At 39.2% G+C, this 22,528-nt stretch overlaps 1 protein-coding gene across 3 annotated transcripts; it reads left to right on the top strand.

Moving 5' to 3' along the window:
- Positions 1–894: 894 nt before the first annotated feature.
- On the top strand, positions 895–22,173 carry LOC115569860 (calpain small subunit 1-like). Of its 3 annotated transcripts, XM_030398037.1 has the most exons (18): positions 895–934; positions 6,622–6,679; positions 7,424–7,482; positions 7,584–7,620; positions 8,484–8,655; positions 8,826–8,987; positions 11,507–11,546; positions 13,777–13,834; positions 14,557–14,615; positions 14,717–14,753; positions 15,274–15,366; positions 18,639–18,696; positions 18,807–18,871; positions 19,028–19,096; positions 19,227–19,305; positions 19,400–19,516; positions 19,707–19,765; positions 21,815–22,173. In XM_030398037.1, exons 3-18 carry the CDS (start codon positions 7,436–7,438, stop codon positions 21,839–21,841), a joined length of 1,179 nt encoding a protein of 392 aa, XP_030253897.1. In that variant the 5' UTR covers positions 895–934; positions 6,622–6,679; positions 7,424–7,435; the 3' UTR covers positions 21,842–22,173. The 3 variants fall into 3 exon arrangements, with proteins under 3 accessions (XP_030253897.1, XP_030253916.1, XP_030253907.1); XM_030398056.1 differs by lacking the exons at positions 895–934; positions 6,622–6,679; positions 7,424–7,482; ... (1 more) ...; positions 8,484–8,655; positions 8,826–8,987 and adding an exon at positions 10,784–10,914; XM_030398047.1 differs by lacking the exons at positions 895–934; positions 6,622–6,679; positions 7,424–7,482; ... (1 more) ...; positions 8,484–8,655; positions 8,826–8,987 and adding an exon at positions 10,792–10,808.
- The last annotated feature ends 355 nt before the right edge of the window (positions 22,174–22,528 follow it).

Raw genomic sequence — 22,528 nt, 5'->3', positions numbered from 1 at the left:
TTTCTCACGTCGTCCTTTACTTTGAAATCCGGAAGGATACCTTCAGTTTATTACCGGGAATAATTACTGTACAAGTCTCGTGTGTTTGACACGCTAAGCACTCTTTTATTATGATGTATTATACAAATAAAGTCGCCCTGCATTTTACCCACAAACCAAAGAAGAAGAAACAGCTAAATTAAAGTGAAACAGTTCTTAGCTGTGAGTCTTTTTAATGACTTCTGCAGGACTTTGCTGAAGACTTTGACTTGTGTTTATTCTGCGGTGCTGCACCAGATGACACATAACTGAGGAAACTGGAGGCTTTGTGTGTAAAATGCATCTCATTTTAGACTTTTAAAAACACCTGTTTTGTTTTGATGGTAAACAACTTTCGAGCTATACAAGCTAACATAACGTTTTTATGCTAACAGGTGCTAACGGGTGCTTCCACCCTGGTGGTTAAGAAATAGACAGTTCATTTCTTTATCCCTCGCTCGTTAAAGTTACCTGTAGGAGCAACATTTTAGCTAGCTCCCAGCTAAGTTAGGATTCACCCTGTTATCACCTGTAATGTTATGCTAGCTAGCTAGTGCCGTATGTCTCTTCGTGTTTGGTTTGCAGTAATAACGTTTTAGAAAACGAAGTATTGCTAAATATAAGTTTTTCTCTATGAAGTCATTTATCTTCCAGCAAGTATTTTTTTTATTTGTAGGGCTGCGCTGTGGGTATTATAGCTTTGTTGACTTATTTTGAATTTGTCAACCGGAAGTTTTTCTATGCTATCATGTCTGACTTGACACGTCTTGTTGTAGTTCCTGTATGTGACCACTAGAGGGCAGTGAACAACCTTTTCTAGCTCACAGTGTTAAACTGTTTTATAATATATGAATTTATTCTCTTTTTAACCTGCAGTTTACTCAGAGACCAAAGAAGAGGAAACAGCTGTTTTAAGGTGAGACCGTTTGTACTTTTGCAGCGAGTTTATGTCTTTTGAAAGTGACAGATAACTGAGGACACTGGAGGCTTTGTGTCGAATATGCATCTAATTTTAGGCTTTTTGAAAACACCTGTTGTCTTGTATTCGACAGATACTCACTTTGACCTTTTTGTCATGTGCCATAGTAGAATTCGAGTTAGCTTGGCGTCACTGGGTCACATGACATGGAAGCTATTGGAAAAAAATGTTGAATTTTCATAGTAAATGTTCATATAAAATAGTAGAGGCAGTAAAATCAAAATAAAAGAGGTTTGTCTTATTTGTCTCATTCAGTAATACAGTTCGGCATTGGTTTGGAGTAACTGGGTCACATGACATGGAAGCTACTGTAAAGAAAAATACAGAATTTCTTATAAATATTTATATAAAATAGAAGAAGTAGTAAAATCGATTTAAAACATATGTGTCTTATTTGTCTAATTTAGTAATACAATTCGGCATTGGTTTGGAGTCACTGGGTCACATGACTATTAAAAGCCATTGTCTTTTAAAAATATCTTTGTTAAATAAATACTTCTCATTTTTTGAATCAAATACGTGTGCTAACAGATGCTAACAGGTGCTACCCGCCTGTTGGTTAGCAAGCAGACAGTTGATCTCCTTATTACTCATTAAAGTTAGCTGTAGAGCTAACTTTAATAAGTCAGTACTGCTACTAGCTAATTTAATGTTTGTATTGTATGTGTATGTGTCATGTTTGCTTGCTATTGTCAGGTGTATATCAGTGGATGTTTTGCAGTAATAACGATGTCAAAAAATCGGGAAAATATATAGTTTGTCTCTTATTTTCCCAGCTAGCAGCTGTACGTCATTAATTCTTTCACTTATTTTGAAAGTATTAACCGGAAGTGTTACGATGTTATCAGGTCGACTTGACACGTCCCGTACTGGTGCAGTTCTCGTGTGTGACCACCAGAGGGTAGTAAAGGGTTCAGTTCAACTGGCTTCCATGGTGCCAAACTATCAACAAAGCATCAATAAACATAATAAATATGATAATAATATGAACAAACTAAAGTAAAGTAACCTAGTAAACCTAAATTATGCGTCAATTTGGGCAACAGATACTTTTACAGTAATTATTCCTGGTAATACGCTGAAGGTATCACGTAGATATCCTTCCGGATTTCAAAGTAAAGGACGACGCAAGAAAGAAAAACAAAACAAAAAACATTGTTTACAGAAGTCCAAGATTCATAAACTGCTGAACTCAGTACTTCCAAGACTACTTGCATGAATAATAAGAAGTACTTTTACTGAATACCTTTCAAGTAATATTTTATCAAAATCCTTAAATAATGATATTGAAAACTTTGTAATTTAGTGTTTTTTAGACAAGTAAATAATTTATTAATGCCGATATTTATTTAACTATTATTCATAATGCTTTATTACTATTTTACGTGACACTTGTGGTCTGTCTGTGAGAGAGAGAGGGGCAGAATGGCCGACAGTCATGGACATCAGACTGACACTCAGTTTTACTCAATATGGAATCACTTTACGTGGCAATAAATAAATCATTAATCCCCACAAAACTCAAATAGGTTATCATATGGTGCAAGAGACATCTTAGTATAAAAAAACTGTCTATGGTAACAAATATGACTCACTCTCAAGTAAATACATTTATAGGCTGACAGGATTTCTTTTGGTTTCGTAAACCTTAATAAAATGTCAACAAATATTGAAATTACATTATTAACATAAACACCAAGTAATAACACACAAACGCACAACATTTCAGATTGTTGTGGTTTTTGCATAAACCAGTGTTTCCCACACATTCAGTTATTTGTGGTTGTCAGCTTCACGGAGCTGTTAGCATCGCTCTCAGAACGTGTTGCCGATGTGTTTTCATTAGTTAATGTAATAATGTTCCTGTTGGTCAAGATGTTCCACACACCTGTTGACCATGTGCATAAAATGAACTGCCACCTCTTTAAACACGTGACTGTAAAAATACAACATCCTACAAAATACAATAATCAATGCAGACAATTGATTTCATTTTCAATTTTTATTTTTCATATTCATTTCCAGATTTATTCCCAGATTATTTCCAAATTTATTTCCAGATTATTTCCAAATTTATTTCCAAATTCATTTTCAAATTTATTTTCAATTTGTATTGTTTTTTTGTGGGTACCAGTAACGCTCAGTATTACTGTGATGAACGGATGTCGTCTGAATCAGTGATCTGCCTGTTGATTGTTCGCTTTGCTTCGTTATCAGCAGTGAAACCTGTTGAGACGACTGAACCTATAAAACGACGGGACAGTCTGAGAACAGCTGCTGACAGCCAGGCGTCATGGAATCTTTGCTGTGAGGATTAAAGGTTCCATTTGGCTTTGATTTTTTGCTTTTTCATCTGGACAGTTCCAGTTCTTCTACCTTTGATTATAAATGTTTACATTAAAATCACATTCTGTGATTCAGATGTAAACAACATGGCTGACTACCTTGGAGTAATTTTTAAATTTCGTTCTGCTCCTTCTTCAGCATAAGTTCAGCCAGAGAAACTGTCCGAGTATCAAAATGTTCAGGGTTTTTTTCTTTTTTTTTTTTTTTTTAAGTATTTTTATTACATTTTCTCAAAACGCAAAACACACAGAAGTGCTCGGACATGACAGAAAAAGAAAAAAACAGCAGTATATGAATCTTGGACTACTTCTGGAAACTTTTTTTGTTTTTGTTTTTCTCACGTCGTCCTTTACTTTGAAATCCGGAAGGATACCTTCAGTTTATTACCGGGAATAATTACTCTAAAAGTCTCGTGTGTTTGACACGCTACGCACTATTTTATTATGATGTATTATACAAATAAAGTCGCCCTGCATTTTACCCACAAACCAAAGAAGAAGAAACAGCTGATTTAAAGTGAGATAGTTCTTAGCTGTGAGTCTTTGTAATGACTTCTTCAGGACTTTGCTGATGACTTTGACTTGTGTTTATTCTGCGGTGCTGCGGTGCTGCCATATTCCAGATGACACATAACTGAGGAAACTGGAGGCTTTGTGTGTAAAATGCATCTCATTTTAGACTTTTAAAAACACCTGTTTTGTTTTGATGGTAAACAGCTTTCGAGCTATACAAGCTAACGTAACATTTTTATGCTAACAGGTGCTAACGGGTGCTTCCGCCCTGGTGGTTAAGAAATAGACAGTTCATTTCTTTATCCCTCGCTCGTTAAAGTTACCTGTAGGAGCAACATTTTAGCTAGCTCCCAGCTAAGTTAGGATTCACCCTGTTAACACCTGTAACGTTAATGTTATGCTAGCTAGCTAGTGCCGTATGTCTATTCGTGTTTGGTTTGCAGTAATAACGTTTTAGAAAACGAAGTATTGCTAAATATAAGTTTTTCTCTATGAAGTCATTTATCTTCCAGCAAGTATTTTTTTTTATTTGTAGGGCTGCGTGGGTATTATAGCTTTGTTGACTTATTTTGAATTTGTCGACCGGAAGTTTTTCTATGCTATCATGTCTGACTTGACACGTCTTGTTGTAGTTCCTGTATGTGACCACTAGAGGGCAGTGAACAACCTTTTCTAGCTCACAGTGTTAAACTGTTTTATAATATATGAATTTATTCTCTTTTTAACCTGCAGTTTACTCAGAGACCAAAGAAGAGGAAACAGCTGTTTTAAGGTGAGACCGTTTGTACTTTTGCAGCGAGTTTATGTCTTTTGAAAGTGACAGATAACTGAGGACACTGGAGGCTTTGTGTCGAATATGCATCTAATTTTAGGCTTTTTGAAAACACCTGTTGTCTTGTATTCGACAGATACTCACTTTGACCTTTTTGTCATGTGCCATAGTAGAATTCGAGTTAGCTTGGCGTCACTGGGTCACATGACATGGAAGCTATTGGAAAAAAATGTTGAATTTTCATAGTAAATGTTCATATAAAATAGTAGAGGCAGTAAAATCAAAATAAAAGAGGTTTGTCTTATTTGTCTCATTCAGTAATACAGTTCGGCATTGGTTTGGAGTAACTGGGTCACATGACATGGAAGCTACTGTAAAGAAAAATACAGAATTTCTTATAAATATTTATATAAAATAGAAGAAGTAGTAAAATCGATTTAAAACATATGTGTCTTATTTGTCTAATTTAGTAATACAATTCGGCATTGGTTTGGAGTCACTGGGTCACATGACTATTAAAAGCCATTGTCTTTTAAAAATATCTTTGTTAAATAAATACTTCTCATTTTTTGAATCAAAATACGTGTGCTAACAGATGCTAACAGGTGCTACCCGCCTGTTGGTTAGCAAGCAGACAGTTGATCTCCTTATTACTCATTAAAGTTAGCTGTAGAGCTAACTTTAATAAGTCAGTACTGCTACTAGCTAATTTAATGTTTGTATGTGTCATGTTTGCTTGCTATTGTCAGATGTATATCAGTGGATGTTTTGCAGTAATAACGATGTCAAAAAATCGGGAAAATATATAGTTTGTCTCTTATTTTCCCAGCTAGCAGCTGTACGTCATTAATTCTTTCACTTATTTTGAAAGTATTAACCGGAAGTGTTACGATGTTATCAGGTCGACTTGACACGTCTCGTCCTGGTGCAGTTCTCGTGTGTGACCACCAGAGGGCAGTAAAGGGTTCAGTTCAACTGGCTTCCATGGTGCCAAACTATCAACAAAGCATCAGTAAACATAAAGAAACAGAATAAATATAATAATAATATGATTAAACAAAATAAATATTAAAAAGTAAAACATCACTTGTAATATTCACTTGTTATTTTTCTCCTGGTGTATTTGACATCTTATGTATTTGATCATATGGAAAATAATACTTATATTACGTATAAATATTACATATGAATAGAAAATAATAATAATTAAAAAAACACTTTAACAGGAAATTAAAAGTGTGTCAGAAAATTTATTTTTGTTTGTTTGCTGGCTTCTGGCAGAAAGAGCATCAAATGTTATTTAATATGGAGAAAACACATGATTAATATATAATGAATGTTGATCTTTTATGATGACAAACATCCACTCTGACGTATTTTCCACACAAATGTTTGACCTTTTGCATCCAGCAGCTGGAGGATCTGTGACAGGAAGTCAGTCACTCTCACCGACACGCCCGACATAACGATAAAGCTCAGGTGCATATTTAGAATATTTGTGTTTTGTAATCTGCAGGTGGAGTTATTTGCACTCTATTCCAACAATAAAGCGTAAACGGTTGGTCGATGAATTGATGAGTCGATCAAGAGGAAACAAAGCAGCAACAATTTATTAAAAAAAGTGAAAAAAAAAAATCGCATTAAACTGAATATATTTTGTGGACTGTTGCTTAGATAACACAAAGCACCTGAAGGCATCATGTGACAGACCTCTCTGTGTTTTAAACTATTATTCACACTAAATCTTTATGAGATGAGAAGATATTAAAAACAATATTTAATTGGAGCTCTGTTAGACTAAAAAACGGAACCTAATAAACTGTAAACTTCAAGACAAAAAAAAGACCGTCAACACATTTTTAAATGTTTTTGAACTCTAGATTTATTCTTTGATTCTTCTTTCATCTTCATATTTTGATCTTGTTCTTCTTCTTTCTCTCTCTCTCTCTCTCTCTCTCTCTCTCTCTCTCTCTCTCTCTCTCTCTCTCTCTCAGTGTGTCTTTAGCTCTCTCGCCCGCCGCCTCCTCTCAGTCCTCTGCAGCAGAAGTCACAGTAAGTCGCACAAAACCTGCTTATTGATCCTGTTGTGTGAAGTTTTTACAGTGTAATCAGGTGCGAGCTGAGATCAGTGAGGTGTTAGACGTGTGTGAGTTGTGTGTCTGTTTGTGTGTCTGTGCTGAAACCCGACACTGGACGGATTGTGTAAAGTTTTGCATCTTGTTCAGTCGTGTCTGGTGGTAAAAGTGTCCTGCAGAGAAGTTAACGAGGAGGCGCTTCAGTCAGTCGGTTCAATAAACTGAGCTGTGATCAGTTATTGATTAATGTGTTTAAAGTCTGACGGCTTCATTAAACCGTCAGACGGAAGCGGAGGAAGAATTAACATCCTGTAACTAAGTCAAAGTATTCAACAGTGTAAAAGTCCTGTAGTTCAATTTTGGAATGAAGTTTTCAAAATAAAATCATTAGAAAGTCTTTAATGTTATCACTGGATCAATATTACTGAGGAATGAACAGCGTGTGATGAAGTAGCCGATGGAAATCAAGATAATTCAAGTTACTTTTTATTATTATTCTTATTGTTATTTAAGGCTGTTTAAGTTGCTCTGATGCAGCATGTAATCTGCAAAGTAACTAGTAACTAAATATATGTGTGTCAGAAACATGTAGTCGAGTACAAAGTAGCAGAAAACACAAAGAAAGTTTGATGAAAGAAAACACTTGTTGTTGTTTATTGTTTTTATTATGAATTCTGATTGTGTCTGTTCGTCTCTGATTTTTTCTCTGTTTGTGTTTCAGACAGCCGCCAACATGTTTATGGCGAAGGCGTTCATCAAAGGCCTCATCAATGTCGTGAGGTGAGCACACACTCTTCCTGAAGCTAGGCTAACAGTTTCCCTCTGCTTCCAGTCTTTGTGCTAAGCTACGCTAACCGTCTCCTGTTCTTGTCTCCTGACAGCGACATCGACCCGTCACAGTTTCGTCCTTCAGACCCTGTAAGTGAACCGTGAGGAGGAACGACCTCGTCCTCGTGTTTCCTCTGATGTATTTATTGTAACGTCTCATGTGTCATATAGTTAATTATATTCCACCTGTTCGTTCTTAACGAGGACTCAACATCCACATTTTTCAGCCTGAGCTAAAAGAGTTCTCTTCTCATTTTCTTTTATGTCCAACTTCCTTTAATTTCTTCCCTATTTGTATATTTAAACATCATGTAAATACTTGATTTTTGCTGTTTTGTTGACAGTGTGGTGAAACCTCGTCTCTCTTTTTGAAATCCATCCTCTGTTAAAAGTTTAACTTGAACTTCGCTGCAAGTAGAAATCAGTCAGTTTCTTCCTGATGCTGATGTGGATGTAGAAGTGTTATTTTAGCTTCACTCCTGAACTGTGAAACTTTATGAAATCTAACTTCATTACTGTGATTGAAGCTCAGAGTTTCTCTCAGTGGAAGATTTCATGAGCAAACAAACACACTGAATGTGGAAATCTAGTTAGACTGAGGAATCTGTTTAGGAGTGTGTCCTAACAGTGGCTCTCAGGACTACATGGCACATTTTTACTTTTTGTATTTCTCCACCTCTGTTGTATACAATAGTATATAAACAAAACGAATTGTAACTGAAATTACTGAGAAGTAGCATGCTTCTGCACCCTCAGTACTTTTATTTTTTATACTTGAGTATATTTTGCTTCTAACACAACAGACTAAATTACTTAAGTGTCACTACCAGGTGCAAGTGGCCATTTTACATGTATGCAAAGACAATCTTAAGTTTGCAGGCTGTATACTTTTATTTGAATTGAAGTTCATGTACTATAATTCAAACACATGATGCATTTTATATCCTTTTTAGATGCATCATTCAATTATTCCACATGGTGGAAAGCCTGCAGTGGAACGCTGCACAACATGCTGCAGAAAGTTCCACTGCCCTCTTTGTCCAGGAGACATGTTTAAACCGACCCATCCATCCAGACTTCAGCGGCATTTGGAGGTCCACATAAAAAATGCCATTGCATTTGAAGGTAATGCCATTGCATTATAGATTAAAGATGCAAACATGTGCACACACACACATTTGTGTGTGTGTGCACATGTTTGTATCACAGATTTGTGTGTGTTCATGTGACTTGTTTGTCATCAATTTGTAATTTAATTTTTCACTAATATAAACATTTTCTTGACTTGCTCTTAGATAAGAAGATCTGCCGCTGCAATTTGAACTGCAGGAATGGGGGACATTATCATTGTCCTATTTGTGACAAAACAATTATTAAAAGGACAGACATGGAAGCACACTTAAAGTCTCCTCTCATAAAACAAACTTCCACCTCAGCTGCTGCCCATTCCAAACAGAGTCAGGATTCATCCTTGTCCTCCCTGCAACCAAGTTCATCTGCTGCATCCATTCCTCTGCTTCCACCAACCATAATATCCCCATCTCCAGACCTTCCTGTGCAACGAGATACAACCACATGTACGATTCCCTCTGCCCAATCAATCACTTTTACAGTAATTATTCCCGGTAATACACTGAAGGTATCACGTAGATATCCTTCCGGATTTCAAAGTAAAGGACGATGTGAGCAAGAAAAACAAAACATTGTTTCCATAAGTAGTCCAGGATTCATATACTGCTGAACTCATTACTTCCTAGACTAATTGCATGAATAATAAGAAGTTCTTTTACTGTTTACTTTTCAAGTAATATTTTATCAAAATCCTTAAATAATGATATTTATTTCCAGATTTTTTCAGAATTTTTTTCAAATTTATTTCCAGATTTATTTCCAAATTTATTTACAATTTGTATTGTTTTTCTTTGTGGGAACCAGAACACCTGGGGAAACCCACGACCCAGATCGAAGAGGTCACTGTCGGCGTTTTTGAGTTTCCTCAGGGACTTGATCTTCCTCTGGGAGTCGGTGCGTTATCGGTGGACTTCAGGGAGCGATTACTGCTGCTCCTCTGGCTCGTCCTCACACTTCTCCTCACGCCTGGCTCAAACATCACCTGTGGTCTCTTGCTGCTGGAGTTTGATCTCCTTTGTCATCTTTTGACGAACGGTATCCAGCTCAGCCCTCAAGTTGTTGATCACGTGCGAGCCTTCCAACACTGTCTGCAAGAGACCTGACTTCCTTTTCAGGGTCACGCTGAAGAGTGTCGGCCTGCTGTCTGACAGCGATGACATCAGTTTGGTGTCTTTGGCTGATCTCAAGCAGTGAAACGACGATCGTACCATAAGGTGATCTCGTTGTGTGAAGCTTTCATCCACTCCAGTTCATCTTGGAGGAGCTTGATCCTGTCCTTGTCCACCTGCAGGTCAGCTTCAGACTTGTTTTTGTTGATTATATGGGAAACATCAACTTCCATATAATCTTCTTGGAGGTCTGTCTTCTTCTTTCTCTTGTTCTCTTTGTGTTGTGTCTCACCTGGTTGGCATCACCTGTTGGATCACTGTACTTTTGAGGCTTGTTAATGTTTATTCATTCAGTCTATTGTCTTTTTCCAACTGGTCTCTTGTCTGAGCAACTCTTGGCGAAGTTGGTCTGTCAGTTTCTTCTGACTGATGTATTTGGTTTTCTCTTCAACCAACTTGTTCTTCAGCTCTGCATTTTCTTGAGAAAGTGCTCGGCACCTGTTGCACAGCCTCTCACAGGAACAGTCTCTGAGCCGCCGTTTAGAAGTCCTCTGGATATCTGTTGAGCTCCTCACAGACAGCATTATTTCACTGGCATTTTCTCAGAGTAACGCTCAGTATTACTGTGATGAACGGATGTCGTCTGTATCAGTGATCTGCCTGTCGATTGTTCGCTTTGCTTCGTTATCAGCAGTGAAACCTGTTGAGACGACTGAACGTAGAAAACGACGGGACAGTCTGAGAAGTATTTTTATTGCATTTTCTCAAAACGCAAAACACACAGAAGTGCTCGGACATGACAGAAAAAGAAAAAAACAGCAGTATATGAATCTTGGACTACTTCTGGAAACTTTTTTTGTTTTTGTTTTTCTCACGTCGTCCTTTACTTTGAAATCCGGAAGGATACCTTCAGTTTATTACCGGGAATAATTACTGTACAAGTCTCGTATGTTTGACACGCTTAGCACTCTTTTATTATGATAACACACAAACCAAAGAAGAAGAAACAGCTGATTTAAAGTGAGACGGTTCTTAGCTGTGAGTCTTTGTAATGACTTCTTCAGGACTTTGCTGATGACTTTGACTTGTGTTTATTCTGCGGTGCTGCACCAGATGACACATAACTGAGGAAACTGGAGGCTTTGTGTGTAAAACGCATCTCATTTTAGACTCTTACAAACACCTGTTTTGTTTTGATGGTAAACAGCTTTCGAGCTATACAAGCTAACATAACGTTTTTATGCTAACAGGTGCTAACGGGTGCTTCCGCCCTGGTGGTTAAGAAATAGACAGTTCATTTCTTTATCCCTCGCTCGTTAAAGTTACCTGTGGGAGCAACATTTTAGCTAGCTCCCAGCTAAGTTAGGATTCACCCTGTTAACACCTGTAACGTTAATGTTATGCTAGCTAGCTAGTGCCGTATGTCTATTCGTGTTTGGTTTGCAGTAATAACGTTTTAGAAAACGAAGTATTGCTAAATATAAGTTTTTCTCTATGAAGTCATTTATCTTCCAGCAAGTATTTTTTTGTCTGTAGGGCTGTGCTGTGGGTATTATAGCTTTGTTGACTTATTTTGAATTTGTCGACCGGAAGTTTTTCTATGCTATCACGTCTGACTTGACACGTCTTGTTGTAGTTCCTGTATGTGACCACTAGAGGGCAGTGAACAACCTTTTCTAGCTCACAGTGTTAAACTGTTTTATAATATATGAATTTATTCTCTTTTTAACCTGCAGTTTACTCAGAGACCAAAGAAGAGGAAACAGCTGTTTTAAGGTGAGACCGTTTGTACTTTTGCAGCGAGTCTATGTCTTTTGAAAGTGACAGATAACTGAGGACACTGGAGGCTTTGTGTCGAATATGCATCTAATTTTAGGCTTTTTGAAAACACCTGTTGTCTTATATTCGACAGATATTCACTTTCTGATCTTTTTGTCATGTGCCATAGTAGAATTCGAGTTAGCTTGGAGTCACTGGGTCTCATGACATGGAAGCTATTGGAAAAAAATGTTGAATTTTCATAGTAAATGTTCATATAAAATAGTAGAGGCAAAATAAAAGAGGTTTGTCTTATTTGTCTCATTCAGTAATGCAGTTCGGCATTGGTTTGGAGTAACTGGGTCACATGACATGGAAGCTACTGTAAAGAAAAATACAGAATTTCTTATAAATATTTATATAAAATAGAAGAAGTAGTAAAATCGTAAAGTCGATTTAAAACTGATGTGTCTTATTTGTCTAATTTAGTAATACAATTCGGCATTGGTTTGGAGTCACTGGGTCACATGACTATTAAAAGCCATTGTCTTTTAAAAATATCTTTGTTAGACAAACACTTATCACTTTTTGAATCAAAATACATGTGCTAACAGATGCTAACAGGTGCTACCCGCCTGTTGGTTAGCAAGCAGACAGTTAATTTCCTTATTACTTATTAAAGTTAGCTGTAGAGCTAACTTTAATAAGTCAGTACTGCTACTAGCTAATTTAATGTTTGTATTGTATGTGTCATGTTTGCTAGCTATTGTCAGATGTATATCAGTGGATGTTTTGCAGTAATAACGATGTCAAAAAATCGGGAAAATATATAGTTTGTCTCTTATTTTCCCAGCTAGCAGCTGTACGTCATTAATTCTTTCACTTATTTTGAAAGTATTAACCGGAAGTGTTACGATGTTATCAGGTCGACTTGACACGTCTCGTCCTGGTGCAGTTCTCGTGTGTGACCACCAGAGGGCAGTAAAGGGTTCAGTTCAACTGGCTTCCATGGTGCCAAACTCAACAAAGCATCAATAAACATAAAGAAACAGAATAAATATAATAATAATATGATTAAACAAAATAAATATTAAAAAGTAAAACATCACTTGTAATATTCACTTGTTATTTTTCTCCTGGTGTATTTGACATCTTATGTATTTGATCATATGGAAAATAATACTTATATTACGTATAAATATCATATATGAATAGAAAATAATAATAATAACAAAGAAAGCACTTTAACAGGAAATTAAAAGTGCATCACATGTTATTTAATATGGAGAAAACACATGATTAATATATAATGAATGTTGATCTTTTATGATGACAAACATCCACTCTGACGTATTTTCCACACAAATGTTTGACCTTTTGCATCCAGCAGCTGGAGGATCTGTGACAGGAAGTCAGTCACTCCTACCGACACGCCCGACATAACGATAAAGCTCAGGTGCATATTTAGAATATTTCTGTGTTTTGTAATCTGCAGGTGGAGTTATTTGCACTCTATTCCAACAATAAAGCGTAAACGGTTGGTCGATGAATTGATGAGTCGATCAAGAGGAAACAAAGCAGCAACAATTTATTAAAAAAAGTGAAAAAAAAAAATCGCATTAAACTGAATATATTTTGTGGACTGTTGCTTAGATAACATAAAGCACCTGAAGGCATCATGTGACAGACCTCTCTCTGTGTTTTAAACTATTATTCACACTAAATCTCTATGAGATGAGAAGATATTAAAAACAATATTTAATTGGAGCTCTGTTAGACTAAAAAACGGAACCTAATAAACTGTAAACTTACTTCAAGACAAAAGACCGTCAACACATTTTTTAATGTTTTTGAACTCTAGATTTATTCTTTGATTCTTCTTTTATCTTCATATTTTGATGTTGTTCTTCTTCTTCTAGTTTATGATTTTACCTTCATTGTTTCCCATTTTTAACAAAAGAAAGAAAAAGAGGAAAAACTGAAAAAATATTAGAAGTTCCAACTAAAACAGACCCCTGAACGCACCATCAGCGCTGAAATCTGGTGGACATTAGGACCTGGACCGCTCCCGGTCTGCCTCAGGGGTGTGTGTGTGTGTGTGTGTGTGTGTGTGTGTGTGTGTGTGTGTGTTGGGCGGGTCTGATGATGCATTGAGAAAGAACTCTTTCTTTGGCTCGACTGGTTTTCTGGACTCTGGCTGTGGGAGTGCCTCCTGTCTGATCTGTCTCTCTCTCTCTCTCTCTGTCAGTGTCGCTTTAGCTCTCTCGCCCGCCGCCTCCTCTCAGTCCTCTGCAGCAGAAGTCACAGTAAGTCGCACAAAACCTGCTTATTGATCCTGTTGTGTGAAGTTTTTACAGTGTAATCAGGTGCGAGCTGAGATCAGTGAGGTGTTAGACGTGTGTGAGTTGTGTGTCTGTGCTGAAACCCGACACTGGACGGATTGTGTAAAGTTTTGCATCTTGTTCAGTCGTGTCTGGTGGTAAAAGTGTCCTGCAGAGAAGTTAACGAGGAGGTGCTTCAGTCAGTCGGTTCAATAAACTGAGCTGTGATCAGTTATTGATTAATGTGTTTAAAGTCTGACGGCTTCATTAAACCGTCAGACGGAAGCGGAGGAAGAATTAACATCCTGTAACTAAGTCAAAGTATTCAACAGTGTAAAAGTCCTGTAGTTCAATTTTGGAGTGAAGTTTTCAAAATAAAATCATTAGAAAGTCTTTAATGTTATCACTGGATCAATATTACTGAGGAATGAACAGCGTGTGATGAAGTAGCCGATTGAAATCAAGATGATTCAAGCTTTTTATTATTATTATTGTTATTTAAGGCTGTTTAAGTTGCTCTGATGCAGCATGTAATCTGCAAAGTAACTAGTAACTAAATATGTGTGTCAGAAACATGTAGTCGAGTACAAAGTAGCAGAAAACACAAAGAAAGTCAGATGAAAGAAAACACTTGTTGTTGTTATAGTTTTATTATTAACTCTGATTGTGTCTGTTCGTCTCTGATGTTTCCTCTGTTTGTGTTTCAGACAGCCGCCAACATGTTTATGGCGAAGGCGTTCATCAAAGGCCTCATCAATGTCGTGAGGTGAGCACACACTCTTCCTGAAGCTAGGCTAACAGTTTCCCTCTGCTTCCAGTCTTTGTGCTAAGCTACGCTAACCGTCTCCTGTTCTTGTCTCCTGACAGCGACATCGACCCGTCACAGTTTCGTCCTTCAGACCCTGTAAGTGAACCGTGAGGAGGAACGACCTCGTCCTCGTGTTTCCTCTGTGTTATCTGTTCAGATGTATTTATTGTAACGTCTCATGTGTCATATAGTTAATTATATTCCACCTGTTTGTTCTTAACGAGGACTCAACATCCACATTTTCCAGCCTGAGATAAAAGAGTTCTCTTTTTTCTTTTATGTCCATTTTCTGATCCAACTTCCTTTAATTCCTTCCCTGTTTGTATATTTAAACAATTTGTGAATACTTGATTTTTACTGTTTTGTTGACAGTCTGTTTCTTCCTGGTACTGATGTAGAAGTGTTATTTTAGCTTCACTCCTGAACTGTGAAACTTTATGAAATATAACTTCATTACTGTGATTGAAGCTCAAAGTTTCTCTCAGTGGAAGATTTCATGAGCAAACAAACACACTGAATGTGGAAATCTAGTTAGACTGAGGAATCTGTTTAGGAGTGTGTCCTAACAGTGGCTCTTTGTGTGTGTGTGTGTGTGTGTGTGTGTGTGTGTTTGCAGCCTCCACCTCGCAGGCCTCTGAACTTCGCTGAGACTCATGAGAGCGACGAGGAGCAAAAGTTTCGGAGGGTTTTCAAGCAGCTGGCCGGAGATGTGAGTCCATAACATTCATCTCTACATCCAGTTTGATCCTCCGAGTTCTGAACGCTCCACGTTTCTGTATTTTCCATAAATCTCGGACGCAGTTTTTATGTTTGATTTAGTTTTGTTGCATTCACAAATCACCTGGCTCAAGTTTCACTCCAGCTGTTTCTGTTCTTCTCTGATATCTGTTTATAAAGTTGCTGCAAAATGTCTCTGTAAGATCCTTTGTTGTCCGGAGTAACTCTGGACTTTTTGGCCAACAAAGATTTCTTTCAGTATATTTTAGTGAAGTCGTCCTTTAAGAGACATCCGTGCAGGTTCAGCGTCACACGTCTGCAGCTGGTTTACAGTCAGACGCTCACATGACTGCAGGCCTCACAACAAACCACAGAGACTTTAATCTGCTCTGTAATTACAGCAGAATGAGTTGTTGACATCAGTGTGTATCTTCATGGAGGAACAAACTTCCTGTGACAGTCTGTCTGCTCTGTAGGTGAACACCTGAATCAGGACGTCTCTGCAGGTTGTTTAAACGCAGGTAAACTCTGTTCACGTGAAGAACTGATGCGTCTTCCTCTCTGTCGCGTTTCAGAAGACGTTACATCTCGTTTGCGGCTGATAACCGATATTGTCTTCTTTCTCGTCTCTGTTGAGAGTTGCACACGCTCAGTACCGACTCGACCACAAGGACGCCATCGACGGCGGATACTTTTTAAAATATCTTTGACTTCAGTCTCTCTTTCAAGCTGCTTGATGGAGACGGTTGGAAAGATATGAACGAGCCGGCGGCTTTTAAGTTCAGCACACGCAGATCGTCGTGCCTGAGAGGAGAGTAAATAAGTTGGTGGCCGCTGTGAGAGGAGAGTCAGCACATTATTTACACTTTTCTGCTCCACCCTGTTAGAGGAGATTCCTGTTTTCCTCAGTGGAAAACAGGAAGTGTTCAGAGTCCGTGTGGAGGCTGATTACTGTGTCATTACTCTGATTGCTCAGCTGAAACATCCCAAACATCTCTGACTCCTCAGAGATTTGATTCATGGCTTTAAAGATGCATCTGTCTCTCTGTTCCTCGGTCTGTCTCTCTGTTTTTATTCTTTCACCTGACTCTTCTTCCCTCACCACACCTGTCTGTCTGCTGTGGGCTGCATTCCTGACTCCACCCTCCACTGTCCCGTCGTCTCTGTTCGTCTGGTTCCACGTCAGGATTCAGGTTCTGTGGCTTCAAACGGTCAAACAGCAGCTGCTTTCAGATATTCAGCAGATGAATCAGAAGCAGAGGAAGAAAGAATCCTCCTGCAGACTGTTGCTGCTGGTTACACACTTCATATCAACACAATCTGACTGAATGCAGCCGCTCTTGGTTGTAGTTTGACTGGACTCGAGTGTTTACTTCCTTCTGAGCGTCACATCCAGCTGTTTTCAGACATCCAGCTGTTTTCAGACATCCAGCTGTTTTCCTTCCCTATCTGCCGTCAGATAACTGCGCCTCGGCTGAACGAGTCCTCTCCGGGTCGTTCTGTGTACACTGCCGGAGTTGTTTCCTCGTTGTTTACTTAAGTTTTATTGGCTAGTAGATTTGTTCCTACGTATCAGCTGGACTTTAAATGTTCTGTGTCGTCGTCTCTGCTGCAGAGAGTCGACTTCAGGGTGTGTTAGACCGAGAGAACAGAGAATCTCTCTGTGCATTCCTGCCATTGTCTGACAGGGAGGCACTCGGGGCGTTGTGTGTGTGTGTGTGTGTGTGTGTTGTGTGTGTGTGTGTGTGTGTGTGTGTGTGTGTGTGTGTGTGTATGTGTGTGTGTGTGTAAGTGTGGTTTTGTCTGACTCATCAGAGGGGTGTGTGCACCAGTTGGACTGGCTGTCAGTGGGTGGATTTTCTAAGTCAATAGCAAGTAATAACGAGGAGGAGGATGAAGGTGTTTGTAGTAAAGTATCCTCCGCCCACCTGGCCGTGCTCCACCTGGCCGTGCTCCACCTGTCTGTGCTCCACCTGGCCGTGCTCCAGGTGGGTGGGTGGGTGGAGCTCAGGCGGCCGGTAAAGATGGAGTCTGGATGCTTTTCCTGTTTTTTTTTAAAGGTACAAACCTGCGATTCTGTCACATCGAGGACGAGCAGCGTGTTCAGTAGGGATGCCGGATGAATGTCACCTGATGTTTGTTTTATCCTCCTTCACTTTGTTTAAACGTGGCGGACCCCGCCACCTGTCTAGCTTCAAACAGTGTTCTGGTGCCTTACTCACAGAGAACAGCTCGTTTATTCACTTCTGGATATTTCTGGAGTTTGAGTTTCTTCTCTAAAGTTCCCCTTTAAGTATCTTGAAGCGGCTGAGCTCAGTTCACCGTCATCAACTTCAGTTTCAACAGCGCTGCTCTGAAATATTCTCCTCCTACTTCCTGTTTCGAGCCGCGTTCGTACTCTCAGTTTACCTTCGCTCCGTCTCTCCATCACAGTTTGAGTTCAGCTCGCAGCTCGTCGTGGATTGACTAATTGAAACTCTGCAGTCTGCTGAATAAATTAAATGTATCTTTTAAAAAAATAAAAACATATCTGGGATTCCTTCATGTGCCACAAGAGGGAGCCTGAGTACCAGCAGTGACACTCGTACCAGAGAACAAACATCCAGAAATAATACGCAACGATCTGACATTGATTTTAAAACAGAAGCTCCGAGTGGACGTGATGAAAAGAAAAGCAGACAGAAGGAGTGAAAGTGAGTTTGACGTGACCAGATAAAGCCAAATGATTGTTTCTCCAAGATGTAGAGAAACATGATGCGGCTCTGAACAAGTTTCTCTCCTGATCACGTGAAAACAAACGAACACACTCGTGTTTTTCTCAGATTCCTCTCTGGCCTTTAGATGTCGGCTGTATTCATCTTCGCTCACACGCAGCGCAGAAATGTCTCTGTTAAAATTAGAAACTGGAACAAGAAATAAGATCTGGTGTTGATGAAGCAGCGCGGCTCACGGGCCGATGTTTTATGTTTAACTGTGTTTTGGCAACAGAGAGGAAATGTGAGAGTGGTTATGATTCTGACTGTGAGTCATAATCTGGAAATATGTCAAAATAAATAAAAGGAAACAGCTTCAGTTTGAGTCACACTGAGATCAGCCGGGACTCACTTTGTTTGTGGGGCTTCCTCTGTGGAAAAACCCAATCAGAACATGTGTGTGTGTTAACAGAATATGTGTGTGTGTGTGTGTGTGTGTGTTAACAGAATATGTGTGTGTGTGTGTGTGTGTTAACAGAATATGTGTGTGTGTGTGTGTGTGTGTGTTCAGGATATGGAGGTGAGTCCTAAAGAGCTGATGGACATCCTCAACAAAATCGTTTCCAAACGTGAGTGGTTTTTGTGTTTCCTCCAACACATTCCAACATTATTTCTGTCCATTTTCTGTTGAATCAAAATGCAACATAACTGAGCTGACATCACTGATCTGCTGATTCAGATGGAGGTCTGAAGACTGACGGCTTCAGCATCGAGTCCTGCAGGAGCATGGTGGCCGTCATGGACGTATCCTTCCACACAGTCGTGATTCTCAGCTAACTGGGTGTCATCGTTAGCAGTAGCTTCAGTAACAGCAGCAGCGATTGTTGTGAACGTCTGAGTGTTTTCTGGATGTGTTCTTCTCTGGTTTCTGTGTTTGACCTTTGACCCGACTGCCTTCAGAGCGACAGCACAGGGAAACTGGGCTTCCACGAGTTCAAATACCTGTGGAACAACATCAAGAGATGGCAGGTGAGTTCACGTCTCGGTGACGTTTATAAGAAAGAGTCAACAGACGTGAACGCTGTAAAATCAAACTTGGCCTCGTCTCTCTGATGTGTGTTTCTGTGTTGTTTATTTGTTTGTTGTTTATTGTCTGCAGGGTATTTATATGTCCCATGATGCCGATGGTTCAGGTGTGATCTGCGATCAAGAGCTGCCGAAAGCCTTCAAGGCTGCAGGTTAGAAACACTGATGTGTGTGTGCTTAAATAACCGAGGACGCCATTCAGAGTGTGAGCAGTGATTACAACTAAGTGTGTGTGTGTGTGTGCAGGCTTCCCTCTGAACGACCAGCTCTTCAAGCTGATTATCCGTCGCTATAGCGATGAGCACGGCAACATGGACTTTGACAACTTCGTCGGCTGCCTGGTGCGACTGGACGCCATGTGCAGTGAGTCTCCCTTTTTATTTTTATTTTTAGATAATTCAGCATGAAATGTTTATTTTTTTTTACCTACAAAACAATTTAAAATAAATGTATGTTCATTGAATTAATTTAAAATCAGTATTGACTTGTTTAGATATTAATACGACTGTATTGAGTCAGTAATGTGTGTGTGTAATGTGTGTGTGCTCTGCAGGAGCCTTTAAGACCCTGGACAAGGACAACAGTGGCACCATAGACTTGGACATCAAGGAGGTAAACACAGTTTATTTTAATGTTTTACTGGTTTAGAATCATCCTGCTCTCTATAATAGTGGAAAACAGTAAAAACAGTGTTTCCTTCATAAATACCTGATGCCGAAGTAAAGTCAGGTGAAGTTTATTAGTCCACAAAACAGCTTTAATGATAAAAATACTAAAAAACTTAGCAGAATTAGCTGTTTGCACTTCCTGTTAGCAGTGAACCTGTGAATGTTCAGACAACTGTCACTGGATCACTGTGATACTGAAGAGAACTTAAAAACGTGATGTTTCTAAGGCAAGTTCTGCACATTTAAGGAGCATCTTTATTTTAAGGATTCTAAGCAGATTTACAGAGTCCTCCTCTCCTCCTGAGGATAAAAAGTCCTCCTCTCCTCCTGATGATATAAAGTCCTCCTCTCCTCCTCCTGATGATATAAAGTCCTCCTCTCCTCCTGATGATATAAAGTCCTCCTCTCCTCCTCCTGATGATATAAAGTCCTCCTCTCCTCCTCTGATGATATAAAGTCCTCCTCTCCTCCTCCTGATGATATAAAGTCCTCCTCTCCTCCTGATGATATAAAGTCCTCCTCCTCCTCCTGATGATATAAGTCCTCCTCTCCTCCTGATGATATAAAGTCCTCCTCTCCTCCTCCTGATGATATAAAGTCCTCCTCTCCTCCTGATGATATAAAGTCCTCCTCTCCTCCTGATGATATAAAGTCCTCCTCTCCTCCTGATGATATAAAGTCCTCCTCTCCTCCTCCTGATGATATAAAGTCCTCCTCCTCCTCCTGATGATATAAAGTCCTCCTCTCCTCCTCCTGATGATATAAAGTCCTCCTCTCCTCCTGATTATATAAAGTCCTCCTCTCCTCCTGATGATATAAAGTCCTCCTCTCCTCCTGATGATATAAAGTCCTCCTCTCCTCCTGATGATATAAAGTCCTCCTCTCCTCCTGATGATATAAAGTCCTCCTCTCCTCCTCCTGATGATATAAAGTCCTCCTCTCCTCCTCCTGATGATATAAATCCTCCTCTCCTCCTCCTGATGATATAAAGTCCTCTCTCCTCCTCCTGATGATATAAAGTCCTCCTCTCCTCCTGATGATATAAAGTCCTCTCCTCCTCCTATAGTCCTCTCCTCCTGATGATATAAAGTCCTCCTCTCCTCCTCCTGATGATATAAAGTCCTCCTCTCCTCCTCCTGATGATATAAAGTCCTCCTCTCCTCCTGATGATATAAAGTCCTCCTCTCCTCCTCCTGATGATATAAAGTCCTCCTCTCCTCCTGATGATATAAAGTCCTCCTCTCCTCCTCCCTGATGATATAAAGTCCTCCTCTCCTCCTGATGATATAAAGTCTCCTCTCCTCCTCCTGATGATATAAAGTCCTCCTCTCCTCCTGATGATATAAAGTCCTCCCTCTCCTCCTCCTGATGATATAAAGTCCTCCTCTCCTCCTCCTTGATGATATAAAGTCCTCCTCTCTCCTCCTGATGAGATAAAGTCCTCCTCTCCTCCTCCTGATGATATAAAGTCCTCCCTCTCCTCCTGATGATATAAAGTCTCCTCTCCTCCTCCTGATTGATATAAAGTCCTCCTCTCCTCCCTGATGATATAAAGTCCTCCTCTCCTCCTCCTGATGATATAAAGTCCTCCTCTCCTCCTCCTGATGATATAAAGTCCTCCTCTCCTCCTGATGATATAAAGTCCTCCTCTCCTCCTCCTGATGATATAAAGTCAGGTTAAGTGTCGTAGTCCACAAAAGATTTCTGGAGCTTTACAGCAAAACAGAGTTGCAGCATTCTGATAAACAACTGAAGTAGCGGGAGACTTGTTTTAAAACATAACAAACAACAAAATAAAAAGGAAACCTCCATTAAAAACTTGGCCGAATCAGCTGTTAGCACTTCCTGTTAGCAGTGAACTTGTGGATGTTCAGACAACTATCACTAGATCACTGTGATACTTAAGAAAACTTAAAAACGTGATGTTTTTAAGGCAGGTTCTGCACATGTATGAGCGTTTGTTGTATCTGGTGACTCTCTGTCTTTCTCTCAGTGGCTTCAGCTGACGATGTATTCATGAAGCGACGGAGGTAAACGTCCTCTCTTCCTTCATCTCATCCCTCGCTCCCTCTCATTCTACTCGTTTGTGCTAACCAATGTGCAATAAACCCCATCGTCTCCACGGTAACGGGACCAGAATGCCAAAAGTCAGAAGGAAAACTCTTCACGGGGACCAAAAGCTGAGCTGAAGCTGCTGCTGCACCGTCGTGCTGCTGCCAGGCGGCGGCGCCACAACATGCTGACACGTTACACATTTACATGTTTTATGACTTAAAGGCACATTTGAAGACTTCTGTATTTTTATTGGCTGAAAATGTTAAAGACAATAAAGTGACCCAACTGACATTTTAAGGTTGTTTCCATGCGAGTTGTGTTTCTTTGTTTTGTTTTTTAATCTCATTTAATTAAATAATCATGATTAAAACTGCTCACACGGGCCGAACAGAACTTTTCAGTAGACTTCTGATGTTTTTTACTTTCAGTGTGGCAGAAAAGAGCTTTCAGACAGAGAGCTGTAATCTGATTACTTTAAATTAGACAGGAATAAGAGAACTAATATAAATATAGTCTTAAATTATAGTCATATGGTGTCTTCACTTTTTTTAACGAGGATATTAATTTAATGAAATGTGTTTTGCTACTTTATACTTCCACTTCAAATATTCTACTTTTTACTCCACTACATTCATTAGATTACTTAAGTAAT

The sequence above is a fragment of the Sparus aurata genome, chromosome 2 (genome assembly GCF_900880675.1).
Source record: "Sparus aurata chromosome 2, fSpaAur1.1, whole genome shotgun sequence".
Lineage (NCBI taxonomy): Eukaryota > Metazoa > Chordata > Actinopteri > Spariformes > Sparidae > Sparus > Sparus aurata.
Note: the sequence above shows the minus strand (reverse complement) of the source record. Positions and strands in the feature narration are given on the sequence as shown.